General features: G+C 41.6%; 1 protein-coding gene across 1 annotated transcript; it reads left to right on the top strand.

Annotated features, from left to right (window-relative positions):
* Positions 1 to 1,359: 1,359 nt before the first annotated feature.
* On the top strand, positions 1,360 to 12,546 carry FBXO28 (F-box protein 28; the record flags this gene model as incomplete). Its single annotated transcript, XM_079532536.1, has 5 exons — positions 1,360 to 1,572; positions 6,623 to 6,732; positions 7,735 to 7,873; positions 10,164 to 10,359; positions 12,152 to 12,546. The coding sequence occupies 5 exons, from the start codon at positions 1,360 to 1,362 to the stop codon at positions 12,544 to 12,546; spliced, it is 1,053 nt and encodes a 350-aa protein (XP_079388662.1).
* Positions 12,547 to 15,305: the final 2,759 nt, after the last annotated feature.

Below are 15,305 nucleotides of genomic sequence, written 5' to 3'. Positions count from 1 at the left end.
ACTGGATCATGGGAAGTTCCATGTGTTGCAAGCCGAAATGGCTTGCAGTTTGTTGTATCGATCTCAGTCCCCCCGAATTAAGACTCAGAAAATAGTCAAGGTGTTAATCAAGCAGAAGTGTGCCTTTATTTATTAAAAGATGGGAGAGCAAGAGAGGAAAAGGAGACAGAGAAAGGGAAAGAAAAGTAAGTCACTGCTGTGAATCTCATGATGTTCAAGCTCAGAGAGGGTAGATTTAGGTTAGATATAAGGAAAAAATCTTTTACAGTGAGGGTATTGAGGCAATGGAACAGGTTGCCTAGGGATATGATTGATGCCCCATCCCTGGAGACTTTCAAGGTGAGGCTGGATAAGGCCCTGGGCAACCTGGTCTAGCTGTGGTGTCCCTGTTAATTGCAGGGGAGTTGTACAATATGGCCTTAATTCTGTGATTCTATATTCTGAGGGTCTGTCCTTCTGCTTCTGGGGTGGCTGAGGATGTAGAGGAGCAAGCGCCACTGGCTGACAAAAGCATATGCCTTTTATGCTGTATGATGGTCCCTTCTACTTGAGCCAGGAGTTGTTGCCAGGCATAGGATGTCCAGCATCAAGCTCTGCGTGCATGCTGCACCAGCTATGCTTCTCCCTTCACATGGTGGTCATGGAGGGTTGTGGTTGTGTGAGGGACCTAAGATCACCTTAAGCAAGACCACTAATTCCTGACTTGCGCTTGCGCACAGCATAGGGTTGCTCAGTACCCTTCACAAAAGTGTTACAGTACAGGTCTTGTTCTGGGGCCTTCACAAGGCTGTTACAGTTCTGTAACAAAAATTCACAATGTTACTATTCCATATGGAGTTGTCAGAGTCCAAACACAGGAAGGAAGGATGTTTTTAGTGTGAGAACGGTGCAGTGCTGGAACAGGCTGCCCAGAAAGGCTGCAGACTCTCCTGTGAAGATACTCTAGACGCCTCCGTGTGTGACCTGCTGTGGGGAGCTGCTGCAGCAGGGGGTTGGACCAGACGATCCCTAGAGGTCCTTTCCACCCCCTACAGTTCTGTATAAAACCAGCAGTGTGAGGCAAACTGCTGGTTTATTGAGCTCATCTGCAACTACAGTAGTTACTTAAGTACTTGGTGTAAAGAACACACCAAATCCAGATGCTGCTCTATTCTCGCTGACAGGGTCACCTGTGCCCTCAGCCATCCCTCGCAGCGGGTCTCCCGCAGGCAGCGAGCCCCGCTCCACCTTGTCCGCTCCCCCTGACCCTACAGGGCCCCGGGGACCCACGGCAGTCCCCGCCCTCCTCAAGCGAGAGCGGAAGTGCCGTCAGAGGAAGGCCGGCCGCCCGCCCTCAGCGGAGGAAGGACGGGCTGTAAGATGGCGGCGGCGGAGGAGCGGCTCCTGTCGGAGGGGGAAGGCGGCGCCCCGGGTTCGGCGCGGCTCTCCCCGCCCCCGCTCTCGCAGTCTCCCGAAGCCCCGGCGCCCTTGGAGCAGCCGCCTCAGAGCAACACGCTGATGGGGCTGCCCATCGTGGCCATCGAGAGCATCCTCAGCTTCCTGTCCTACGACGAGACGAGCCAGCTCCGCCTGGTAGGGGCTGGGGAGGGGAGGGAAGGCGGGCGAGGGGCCGTGCCGCGGCCGCCCCGGGAGCCGCCGGAGCGGGAGCAGCCGGGCAGCCGGTTGGGCAGGGCTGAAGCTTCCCCATTCTGCCCGCCCCGCGCCTCCCGTACGGGCGTGCAGGTGTGAGCCGTGCCCGCGTTCCTAGCGGGACCCTGCCGCCTCTTCATGCCTTTGATCCCATTCCGAGCCCTGTAAAGCAGCGCGGGGTGCCGGAGACGTAAATCCCCGGGTGTAGGAGGTGGCGAGATCGCTGCTCCGAGGACCCTACCCGGTGTATAGAAAGAAAAGTGGGGCAGGAAAGGAAGACTTAAAGCCGGGTCTGCCCGAGAGTCCGCCCGCTGCTCACAGCCGTGCTCACGGATCTAATAAAAGATACGAGCTCCATCTGCAAACTTCGTTGTGCCCAAAAAAGCTCGGAGGTCAGCGAGGAGATCAGTATTAGTCTTCAACTGCCTCAGGAGCCTCGTGTAAACTGTGCCATAATATGACTGGCTGTGATCTTGCTCAATTTTGTATGAGATCATGTATGGAATAATAGTGAGGGAATTAATACGCAGCTTATGTAACCCTCTGTCAACTTGCCTGTGCTGTTTCTAGTTTAAGAACTCATTAGCTTAAACCAGATAGTATTACATATGTATTTCTGCAGAGAATTGGACCGCATTTGTCCCAGATCAGCAACCTGATTCTAAACTGAAAGCTCTTTAAGCAGAAGCTTTGGTTTTATTCATACTGCACCAAACACATAGTACAGTCTTTAACTCAGAGGGCGCTGAGGCCCTGGCACAGCTGCCCATAGAGCTGTGGTGCCCCATCGCTGGAGGTGCTCCAGGCCAGGTAGGATGGGGCCCTGGGCAGCTGAGCTGGGGGGCAGCCCTGCCCATGGCTGGGGGTTGGGGCTGGGGGGGCTTCAGAGTCCCCTCCAACCCAGACCATTCTATGATATGGTACTTAATATTTCTAGCATGCTGTCAGTCCTATAATCTCCAAAGATTTGCCTCTTCTGTGAGAGTAGATAGTGGATGTGTGGGGGAAAAAAATATGACTTCTATGGATGGCAGCCTCTACAGTTTGGATAAAGGGAAGTACATGTACTGTGTTTGGGTGTGCTTACTATCATATACTCTTTATTGCTGCACTAGGCACTGCTCTTTGCTTCAGTTTTCCTGTTGCATTTTATAAATGGTAGCTGTGGGAACTGTCACTAAGCAGTAGGAGGGTTTTTTTCTTCCTCTAAGACTGTTAGTGTTTATAAACAATGCTTTGTCAGCAGTGAAGTTCAGAATGGGAAAGGTGGTATCAGGACTTAAATAACTGCTTAATTCTCCATGTTTCTTAAGAAGTGAAAACACCCCTCTTATGTAGCACAAGTCCATTTTTTCAAGAAGACTGTTGCTTTGAGCCATTTCAAGAACAGCAAAAACAAAGTGGATAAATATCAGTAGGGATGCACATACAAGGAATAAAACTAGATGTAGATGAGGGAAACTACTCATAGAATCATGAAGGCAGGAAAAGACGCTTCAGATCATCTTATCTAACCGTTGACCCATCACCACCCTGTTTGCAAATGCCACATCTACACGTTTCTTGAGCACCTCCAGGGACACTGACTCCAACACCTCCATGGACAGCCTGTGCTAATGCTTAACCATACTTTCAGAGAACTTCTTCCTAATATTCAACCTGAACCTCCCCTGGTGCTCTACACCCTTCACTGGCTTTGTTGCCCCAGGGGTCCCCTTGGATGATGCCAGTGGGACAGCATGGCATATGGGCAGTGGGGAAATTGATCTTTCCCTATTTTTAATTTTTGAGTAGCTGACAGCCAAAAACCTTAATTTTCATCGAATTCCTCATGGTACCCTTAAGTACACAAGGTGAGAAAATACACGAAAAGCACACTTGTCTTGTTTAACGAGCACTAACGTCAAGAATCACTGCCCTTCTGGTCTGGTCTAATCAAAACCACATATACTTGATCAGCTCGATCTTTTCAATTGCCATGCAGAACTAAAGGTGTTATTTTGGCGGTTCACTGGAGGCTAAACAGAGGTGAGGAAACTGGACATAACTCCAGACAATATTGATGGAGAATCATGATAGCATTTCAAAATAACATTGTTTAGGCATGAGTTCATAATGGAAATTCATCATTGTCAGGTTTTTAAGGGCAGATAACTTTAGGATACACTTGTGTGTTTGTGCATTGCACAAACAGCAAACTTTTCTTTGAGAACTTACTTGAGTTGCTTCTCATAATGCATTTCATAATGAGTAGGATTCTGCTAAGGATATGTTATGGGACCAAATTAATTGAATGGCAGGGATTAAATTCCTTAGGTCTCATGCTCATTAAAAGTATGCTCCTAAACAGCCTCATTATCCCATGGAATGCCACATTCTTAGGGTTAAAGCACCCTGGGGAAGGCAGGGCACCAATTGGCCTAAACAAAGCTTACATACACTGTACATACACTGTACATACACTGACAAAAAGTGTGGAGTCCCTAAACTGATAGCTTTGAATGCTGTTGCAGGGGGAGGGAACACTTTTTAAGTAGCCTTACGTTGTGAATAGGAAAATGGCAAAGCAGGAATGAAAACCTAGAGCCGTTTTTCTGGAACAAGTCATTTCACTTAATTATGCCTTATTTGTATGATGCCATATTCACTTAAGTGGAGCCTGCACTTTCCTGAATAAAATAGAGTAAAATTGAGTCAGTACTTCCTTCTGAAATCACTTTGAATTCTACTGGTAAATGTATATGTGTACTGTCTATTAAATGTGGTAACATCCTTGTCTGGGAGAAACAAGTCTTCTTTTTGAGATGCAATTATGTGACATTTGGAATGCTGAGTAGTGCTCCTCCTAACGAAGGGTGGTTAGTTTTGAGCATGGCTGCTACATAACAGTTTACAATAGTGGTGTCACAGTCACAGAACTTTGGTCAGTTGTCCTAAAACAGTAGGATGGGCTTGTGCCCCTCTAAGTTCTCTTTCCAGATGCAGTCAGCCAAGAGGATGAGAGCTGGACACTTCTGAAGTGGGGTAATAATGATGTCCTTAGTCTCAGCTTGGAAATATATTTCCATTTGGGCTATTGCTACATGACTCCAAACAAACAGTCCCAGAGTGAAAAGCAAACAATTAATAAATGCCTTCCATGAACACTGAAGATAAGGTTACCTTGGATTGAGGCACATATCAGAAGTGTCTTAGATTCTGCAGCAACTTTGCACTAGTGTTCTGCAGAGTGCAAATAAGGACTGCTCAGCTTTAATCTTTCCACAGTTTCAATAAATCTGTATTTACAGGCATTTCTATTTTAAGGCTTGCTGAAGTCATCAGCATTTTGTCACTTATTCTTTAACCTATAAAGGCGTTATGAAATACAGTGTCTGTGTAGCCTCTATTGATTTTAAAAAAGAACATGCAATGAATCTGAACACTTAGAACACATTTTTACCTCCAGTTTTGATACTGGTCATCTGTTAGTGAAGTTGGGAAGAAATAACACGTGCTTGGAGGAAGGGAAGCTGTCGGTCCTCTAGCAGATTGAGTCGCTTTGTTTGTAACTAAGTGGAAAATGAGCTCTTCTGTCAGATCTGTTACTGTATACATGTCACCATGCTAAGCAGAGACACCTTTTACATTTCATGTGGTCTTGGAACAGCTTTCTAACACTGAAATTTGAACACAGTGTTCTACTTGGGCTGGCATTTGAGGGAATGTGGGCTGATGTAGCCTTATGGCTAGAGTAAGGAAATATCCACAAAACTCGGCAAATATGAGCAAGTTTGAACTTCTGGCTTTCTTACAGTCCATTGGGATAGGAAATATCAGAAATTGTTTTGGACCAATATGAGCACTGAAAATGGTGATAATGCTGCTTTAGGTATGACTGCTGACAGAGCAGTCTAAGACAGGCATATTATTCTTGTAACTTCAAGTGTCGTATTTTTAAATGGTGTCACAGGGAATCAATTGAGATCTAAGAGGTGACATTAAGTAAGCAGCAGACAGTCATTATTGGTTTCTGATGGTATCAGTTTAGTGTTTGGGTTCTAGACTGCTTGTTGTCACAAACATGGACAGTGTCCAGAAACCAGGGCAAATGAGTAAGATTAGAAAATCTTATGTTTAAAAATCCAGCACAGTTCTTAGCTGTTACAGCCTGCTGCCTTTTGGATATGGGAGGTATTTTCTGCCACCAGATGTCAGTATAAACGTGATGAAAATTTCTCTTTGTGCTTCTCCACTGTTTGTCCCTAACAATGTATCTAGGATTTTGGAGTTTTTTGCTTGCTTGTTTTTCTCCTGCTGAATAACTGTATTGTTAACACAGCCCTTGTGCAAGTGTGACTTTCTGTTTCAGGGTTTGGTAGCATTAGAGCAGGTATTAATGTCATTACTACCTACCGCTGTGAAAGAAAACAGCTGTTGGTATCCAACATAGCCAGCAAAGGAATCTGTTAAACAGAGAAGACTTCTATGTGAAAAGGAATCTTGCTTCTTGTGTGCTGTAGTGCATAATTCTTTTGTCTGTCTTCCAAAAGATGAACTATAAGCATTGAAGGAAAAACATCACTTCTTGTTTCTAAGGCATCTTTCTGAGATAATACTGACTTCATAGAATCATAGAACACCAAGGTTGGAAAAGACGTCCAAGACCATCTACCAGAGTGACTCTGAGTGACAAGAGGGCTTTTCAACTTCCATTATCATTAGAAGGAAATTATGTCTGCTTATGCATGAATGGAATTCAGCCTACTGTCTCTTGTTATGCAGAATCAGGAGACTTGGTTGTGAACTGTGTGGAATGTAGCATTCCTTCCTGATCAGTATTAGAGATGGCAGTGCCTTAAGTTGTACTGCAGTTTCTGTGTCTTGAAATTCAAGAAAAACTGCTAAGGGAATCTTGTGGTACTCAGCAAGTATGTGTAAGATAATAAATAGTAAAAGTGTCTTGTGACATTATTTGATACTTAAAAGATTTTTTTGTTTTACTTAAATACAGGTTTGTAAACGAATGGACTTGGTTTGTCAACGAATGTTAAATCAGGGATTTCTAAAAGTGGAAAGATACCACAACTTGTGTCAAAAGCAAGTTAAAGCTCAGCTTCCAAGGTATGTACCAGCTAAAATTGTTGTTGAACTTCAATGTGCTAGATTCTTTTTAGCATTATACTAAAAGGGAGATTCTTGCTGGCTAATTTGGTTACATATCTTGAGAATTTGAATCTCTTTTGTTTTCTGTTTTTCCCCCTGAAAGCATTATAACCTAAGATCTAATTACAAGATAATGGTGTGGATGAATGTACCTTGCATTATACTATACTAGGAGCTGGAATATTGGAAATTGTCTCTGGTGTTCTAAACAGAGTAAAGAAGAGTCTTGTGTTTTTCAGCCTTTCTGGCAAATCCAGAAGGGATGCTTAGGAATGAATAAATGCTATTCCTCTTCAAGACAAACCGATGATTTGTCTATGGCTCTGCTTAAAAGGCAAGGTTCTTCAGTGCCAGGGATTAAATTAGGAAAGGGAGGAGACTGTGAGCTCTCATTACGGGGAGCTTAAGGTTCTCTTAAAAGCAATAGTTTTTCTCCTCTTTCCAGTGTATATGTGCAATTGCTGCTGCCCTATCCTATCAGATTTCCCAGTCAAAGTGAAGAAACTAAATGCTACTTACTGCTGAGATTATTTGCCAAAAGCTTGTACCTCAGCTTGACCGTTGTAGCAAGCAGTAATGCTGTATTAAATCTGTGTGTTGCATTGAAATATTAAATGCAGGAATATGGGAGGATAAAAATAACCACCCTGACTCATTGTCTGCTGCTAGTTAGTACTGAAAGCCTGCTTTTAGCATCCCAAATGACATACAGAGTTTATGGGTAGCAGAAGATGTAATTACTTAGAGGAAAAAAAAATTGTCTTCAGAAAGTGTGCAATGCTGTTATGAGCTGATATCTAATCTCTGCTGTGTTTTGTCCGTAGACAGAACAAATGTAGCGGTTATGTTTTCAAACCTCTAAATGGTTTTAAGGATTAAATTGAGTGACAGTTAAAGTTATATTTTGTGAACTCCTTGTTGAATTACTGTATGTAAATCACTTAATGGTCTGTCTTCTAGACGAGAGTCAGAAAGAAGAAACCATTCGTTAGCTCGTCATGCAGACATCCTTGCTGCTGTAGAAACGAGACTCTCTTTGTTAAATATGACTTTCATGAAGTATGTGGATTCCAATCTCTGTTGCTTCATACCTGGAAAGGTAAAACATAGTCTAATTTATGTGAATGTGTATGTTTTTTAAAAAACATAACTGTGTAACTTCAAGTAAATTTGTCCCAGCTGCTCCAGATTATGTAATGTATATGCTACTGAAACTGATTGAGATACTTAGAACACACAAGTTAATGCTCTTCTGTAACAGGCAGTGTGAAATGAATGAACCAGACTGTATCTAAATACCATTTAAAATTTAATATCTACTTTCCCTCAGGATTTTTACAAGGATTTTTATAACAGGGGACATGTAGGGTTTAACTCTGACTTGTAACTGTACAAAATAGCTGGACTCCAGGTCAGCAGAAGATACAGCAGAAGACTAAGTTTTTTTTCATATGGGTTTGAATACTTCAAGTTAATTGAAGTGAGATGTATATAGTATGTGGAAGCACCTTTCAGTGTTGCTGTGGACAAGGTGTTTCTGTGAATTAGGGGGGTAAACTTTAAATGTACGTAAACTTTGTTCAGTATTATTACTACTAAACAGTTCTGATATTTCAGACTACTATCCCAGCATAAAGTATAAATTAATCAAGTTATAGGATTGTTTTATAAGCTGTAAAAACAGAGGAATAGAGGGGAATTGACAAGATCATTGTCTGAGGAAGAAACTCAAAAAAAGCTTGGATTGAAACAAAATCTGTGTCCATTAGCTTAACGTTCTGCTATTCATGGGCTGAACTGGGTTGCTCTGGGATGAATGCAGAAGTTAGCTGTTGGATTGAGATGAAGCACGGCAGGCGTTTCTGCATTCAGTACAGCAGGATAGGCTATCGGCATGAAACAGTTTTTGTCATGAAGAGGTAACTTGATTTCCATGCATTTTTATTACCTTAATACTAAGTTAATCTAAATTACTATAGTTTAATATATTTAGGTTTATTAAGTTTGTATTACTTTTATATCTATAATCTAATTTAAAATACAGTGTAATATAACAAAGTCAAATAAATGTAAGGCCGTGATATTCATGTACTGAATAGAATACCTAAAAGAAATGTTGCCTTACTTTTCCTGAGGGGTAGGTGGAAAGGCAGTGCTGAAGCTAGACCTGGGGTGTGTAGGAGTTGTGCAAACAAGTTTGGCAGCCATTTTCCTTCTGGGCACTGGGTCATAAAGACATTATTTGTATTCCTATGTAACAGCTAAAAGAGATCTTTTTAACTGTTTACTTGGTATACGAGCTTGATACCGCTGCTGCTCTTTCACCACAGCTATCAGTTCACCAGGAAGTCAGATTTTGGTCAAGCCTATTCAAGGTTCAGCATGTGATTTTCCCCCACCTGCCATGTTTGAATGAAGCTGCTGCAGAACTTTCAGGAAATGAATGTGTTAGAACACGTGAATCCTGGTTTGAGGTTCAGCGTATTGTGTTAAGGGTTCTTAACACTTCATAGTGAAGTGCCACTGCAAGATTTTATGTTGAGGATAGCAAAAAAATGCTTTGTGGATGTTGTTACTGACGGGATACAATGTGAATAAAATTAGAGAAAGAAGCCTTTGGGAGCTTCTTTCTCTTGTGAGATGGGATGCTCTGTTGGTTCTAGGCTCTTAAGGCCCACATCCTTCAGTAAAGTCTTAAGCCATTCTTAATCATGTGCAAAATTCCTGGCTTGGTAGTTTCTGTAGTAAGAAATCAGCACTCTATCTTGGCCTGCACAGACTGTAATTCATAGATTAGTGAGGCACCTTTCATCTCTGTAGTTCTGCTAAACAAAAGGCTGCTTTTCAAGCCTGTTAAGAGGGTGCTTATGCTCTCTGCCAGTCCTGGATTGGTATTTCATAAAGTAATACATTTTGGGTGTAATCCAAATTTGCAATATTTTGAGTAGGAGCAAGTGAATTCATGTAAATATTTACAGCTCTTCAGACTGACGTAACAGTAATTCTTGTTATTCCATTCCTGTGTTGTGTACATCTCATGACTGGCTGTGGGAATGACTGCTTACTGAACAGTTTTCATCTTGGTTCTCCAAAAAGAAATGATGATGCTTTACTGAGCATGTAGAATGCCAGTGTGGATGCAGTAAAACAATTTCACACGTGTTAATTCATGAGTTTCAATAGAATTGTGATCCATCAAGTGAATGGTTTTGTCTGGTATATCGCAAACGATACTTCATTTCCAAACACTAATAAAGAACTAACACACAGAGTGATGTGCAGGAGTAGTAGTTCTGTAGTGAAAGTCTCTGATGTGCCAACGCTTTTAGAATGATCTGAGATAATCTTGTCTTTATCAGAAAAATCCTAATTCTTCTTAAATGTTTTAGGTAATAGATGAAATTTACCGTGTGCTAAGGTATGTAAACTCTACAAGAGCTCCTCAGAGAGCTCATGAAGTTCTTCAAGAACTAAGGGACATTTCTTCCATGGCTATGGAATATTTTGATGAGAAGATTGTTCCAATACTGAAAAGGAAGCTTCCTGGGTCAGATGTATCAGGACGTCTGATAGGAGCTGCCCCAGGTATTAATTCCAGTGTATAGCTAAGTGGGGTTTTTTGTTGTTTTTTTTAATTATTTTATTTATTAAAACTCAGAGCACTATCTTTTTAAAGCTCCCTCCCTTCAATAAGTGAGCTTTATCACATAGGAATTAACGATACTTGTTTCTTAAGAATGCCAGCCATGAAATTCATTCGCTTTGTAATTTAAGGAGGCTTTGTATTGGCAAAAGAACGGTCACTTGAATGTATGTTACAATTATGCATAGTGTGTATTCATTAAACAAACGCTTTTGTGCCACCAATGAATGAGACTTTATCATTGCACTTGGTTGAAATTTGGCACATGAGATGACAACTCAAGACGCCTTTTATATTTAGTAAGGATCAGCAAATGAATTGGCCTAAGCTGCTGTAGTACATAGAGAGCTAGAACACACAAATTTGTGCTTTCTTTGCATTCCCAAAGCAACAAGGTATATGTTAACAATCAAAATGCTTGTGGGTAACACTGAAAAGGCAGCTAAAATAATAGTCTGTAAATAAACAAACTCGTCCTTTGTAAAACTCTCAGGCTTTCCATAATTGATGTGAACCGAAGTGTTAAGGTAGTTGCCTCATAGAATGGCCAGAAGCAAAAAGTTAGTAGAACTGTAGTGTTTTCCCCGTCCTGAACTTCTTTCCACACACTATTGGAGAATTGGATTGCAGAATATGCCCTTTGAAAGGATAACTCAAAAAAAAAAAAAATTACAGCTTAACCAGAAATGATAGGCTGAACTGTAGGAACTGCTTGTGGTTTGCTGCATGTCTCGTCCATCCCCTCAGCCATAAGGCTGTATTCCACCTCTTAATTATATCTAGATAATTATACCTCAATTCCAATGAGTCTGTCAGCTAAGGAAGCGTTGCCCAAAACCATAGTTGATGTCAATCTGCTCACCAAACCCAAGGCTTAATGTGATGTGAAAGTACCTATCCTGTGTTGAGGGAATAGCATATGTAATGGTAACCCTTTAGTGTCAAATAAGTGGATCTTAAAGAAAAAAAAGAAGAGGATGACTGTTCAAGGCTGTTCCAGATTGTTCTGTCTTCATTTTACTTGCACTGCATTGCTAGAAGAGTAAAACAGTAGAAAAAGTGATGGATACCTTTTTATGTTAGAAGTGAAAGAAATTATACAGTAGCTGTTAGTCTCCTTGATTTGCAGGAATTTTAATAAAAACAACATTCCCAAGCTCAAACTCCAGTATGATTTTAGGACTTAGGAAGAATGAGTATACATCATCATGGAAAATAAATCCCCTTCTTCTAAAAAGTAAGTTAAACTGAGATATCTTGTTAAGCCCTGAATAAGAAACAATTAGAATTGTAGCTATCTACAACTATGACAGCAGAATAAGAGTGCCCTACTGAAATGCATTTCACATAGATATTGTATAATACGTCTAATTTATAGCTGTACTGCAGGTTTTTCACTTAACATGTGTCACTAACTCTAGTTGATCACATGTTCTCTCTGTAATTGTTGATCTGGCTGAAGGTGGGGGGGGCTTATATATGGAAAATGAAGAATGAGCTGTTTTCCATGTTATTGGAAATCCAAGTATTTAAAATTGAACTAGCTGTGACCTGAAATGCCACGTGCTCTTGTTAGATACTTAAAATAACAGTAAGTCTGTTTCCATGTTCACCCAGCCAGTATTCAGATTTGTGCTTGGGGGTGATGTAGGGGTAAGCAAAGTAGGAGAGGTGGGACACGATTTCTGCTTTTGTCTAAATGGTGTGGAGTACTAACCAGAATTTCCTCTGAAGTTCCAGGGCCCTCTGCAGCACTAACAACAATGCAGCTGTTCTCCAAGCAGAATCCTTCAAGACAGGAAGTCACCAAACTCCAGCAGCAAGTAAAAGCAAACGGTGCAGGTGTGACAGTGCTAAAGCGAGAAATCTCAGAGCTTCGCACCAAAGTGCAAGAGCAACAGAAACAACTCCAAGATCAAGATCAGAAACTGCTAGAGCAAACCCAAATCATAGGTGAACAGAACGCCCGATTGGCTGAGCTCGAACGCAAGCTGCGAGAGGTGATGGAGAGCGCAGTAGGAAGTTCTTCAGGTTCTGGTTCAAATGAACAATCTCCTAGAAAACGGAGGAAGGCGGTTGAATCCACAGACTGTCCTAGGAAATCTAAACGCCTTCGAAACAGAAAATAACTTGGGGAGTCACTGACGCCTTCAGGAAGATACACTGCTTTAGTAGCCCAGGCAGGTCTGCTCGTTTGGATACTGTGATTAGCTTCATGGTGTCACGTAGGCTGCTGGCTCTTCAACACACCACTTAGACTTGAACGTGAATTTTCTTTCATTGAGACTTTTCCCCTGCTTTCTGGATGGGTGGGCCTAAATCACAGGATCTTTAAGATTTGCAATAGATACATACTAACCAGACCTGCTCTGTTACATTTTGAAGGGTTAACCTTTTTTTTTTTTTTTTCCTCCGTGCAAACGTGTTGAAAGTAAACTTATTTGTGTTTATGCGTATGTTCACATAAAATCTTAAATAAATTCAGTCTTAACTGACTAAAAAGTTGAGCTTAAAAGCAGATGTCCTGTTCACTTGAAGAAAAGAAACGCTTTTAAAATCATGTTTTAGAGAACTTGACTTTTTTGTTACAAGTGACCTTGTCTGGAATGTCTGAAAAGCAGCGAATACTTTTTTGGGATCTCTGTAACAAGTAAAACAGACTTCTTAAGTTACGCTATTGCCTATATATTTTTGTAAACTTACAAGGAAAGGCCTTCTATCCAGTCTTCACATGCACACGCCTTAGTTCTGGGTCTTGGCAGCTATATTCTACATTTGCATGCATAGATGCATGTAGAGCTTAGCCTGCTAAAAGCACTTGTCTGAAGTTGTCCTTCTCTCTGAGTACAGAGCCCTGTAGAACAATTCCTTCATTCCTCAGCCACAGCTCCACACCTGCATTCAGCGCAACTGCTTTCTTACAGCAGGGTGGTCTTGCAGAGCTAGCAGCAGAAGCACTGGGAGCCAGCTACGTGCAGGCTACCTGCTGCTTTCACTGCCTGCAACTTGCAGGGATTGTTGGCCAAAGCAGGAGAATTGAGAAGCCACCTATGCATCACTTGATACATAGGCAAACATAAGAATCAGACAAACTGTCTCTCTGGTAACTAAACTCAGGGGGACACCATTTGAATGAAATGCTGTATTACAGAAAAATTTAAGCTATTTTGTGTGCATGTGTTGGGAGTGGAGTGGAGATTTCTCTGTAATACTGAGGCCAATATTCCAGCCTTCTTTGTCCTGACAGGTAAATCACTTCAGACAAAGCTTTAATTTCTTTTGCACTTCTGTTTTGAGCTTGTCACTGGGATAGCATGTCTCGCACCGTTCAATCTCCCTGCCCACTTTAACAACCTCAGAGTTGTATACAGTGATTTTCTTTTCTTATCTGTATATTTTTGGAACCTTATACAAATACTACTGCCCTTAGTTTTGTTTTAATGTACTAAACTATGTAGCTTTATCATTTGATTTAAGTTTTAGGTTTTTTTTCTTGTTTGTTTTTTTTGCTTTCGGCTTAGGTGGTGCCCAATTCAACTTGGCATGGCACTGAAAGTGCAAATGCTGCTTTGTAGCTGTTCAGAACCCTGACACCCTTACCAGAGGCTAAAGTGTGGCTTTCCTGTAGTGCTGATGTGAGGGTTGTACGTGAATCACCAACAGAACCAGAAATCATCTGGCCAAATGTTCCAAAATTGTAGGAGAACAGATATTTTTCCTGAAACTTCAAGATTTTGCTTCTGGGACATATGTGCTCATCTCAGGACTGACACTGCAAATGCCAAATTTTTGGTAGATGATTTTCAAATATACCTGTTTGACAGTTTTAGGCTTTTCAGAAGGCATGTTTCTGAAGAAGAGCACTGAACAAGTGGTGCAAGGTTATCTGGGGGAGACATTACCCGGTAAAGGCCGATTTGCTGTTACTGGTCTTCCACTGCTCATGTATTTTTTACTCCTGAAGGTTGGTACTATGAATCATTCCACATGCCAGCATGCTAGCTGTATCTTTCAATATAAATTCATTTGATGGTCTTTCAGGTAGACAAAGTAACATAACGATCCAATTACCAGATACTTGTGGTTAAATACTTCTGAACAAGCATAAACTTGTTTTTATTGCATTTATTGAGGCTTGTTGGTACATCTCTTAACATCTTTCACTTTAGTGTCTTTGTGTGCTTCTGCAAGATGCAAATGACACTCTTCACAACACACAGGGACATTCGAGATAGTCAGCAGTGCCTTTTTTTAATATGCTGGTGAACCTGTAGAGCTATGTGTAAACTGAGAATCAAAGAACAACAGTGTATTGTTACATGAAACATTCTCCGAGAGCGGTGCCAAGTCGGAACCTTCAGCTCAAGGAAGCTGCAAGTCAGCAGGTGCATCCTGACCCTCGGCACGCCGCCAAGCACACTGCAATTGAACCAAGCCCACTCAGCTGCACGGGTAGAGAGGAGCAGTAAAACAAGCTCTGAGAAATGCCACTAAGGACTCAAGAAAAGCGCACAGCCTATTTTCCTTTCCACTTCCTGGGAAGGGAGAGTTCAGCACTGGATGGTCCCAAAAGGATTGGAATACACATCAGTGGTACAGAATGTAGAAAACAGAGTGAATTAATAGCTTAGAGAAAATAGCTGGACATTAACTTCTGACTCTGTGTTGTACCTTATTAAATAAAAAAGGATGCATTTTGCAATACACTAACAAGTTGATACCTAGGCTGAAGTAAAACTAAATTTTGATTTCTGTGCAAGTTTACAAGGCTTAGTGTGTCAACATGGTAAAGTGCAGCGATCGTTGCAACTAGTGACCGTATAATCTGTGCAAGGGAGAACCTCAAACCAGTCAGACTGAGGTGTTGTTCATGAAGTAACACAAAAAG

This window comes from Tetrao urogallus, assembly GCF_951394365.1.
Source record: "Tetrao urogallus genome assembly, chromosome: 2".
Classification (NCBI taxonomy): domain Eukaryota; kingdom Metazoa; phylum Chordata; class Aves; order Galliformes; family Phasianidae; genus Tetrao; species Tetrao urogallus.
The sequence above is the reverse complement of the archived record's forward strand: the minus strand, read 5'-3'. Positions and strand labels throughout refer to the sequence as shown.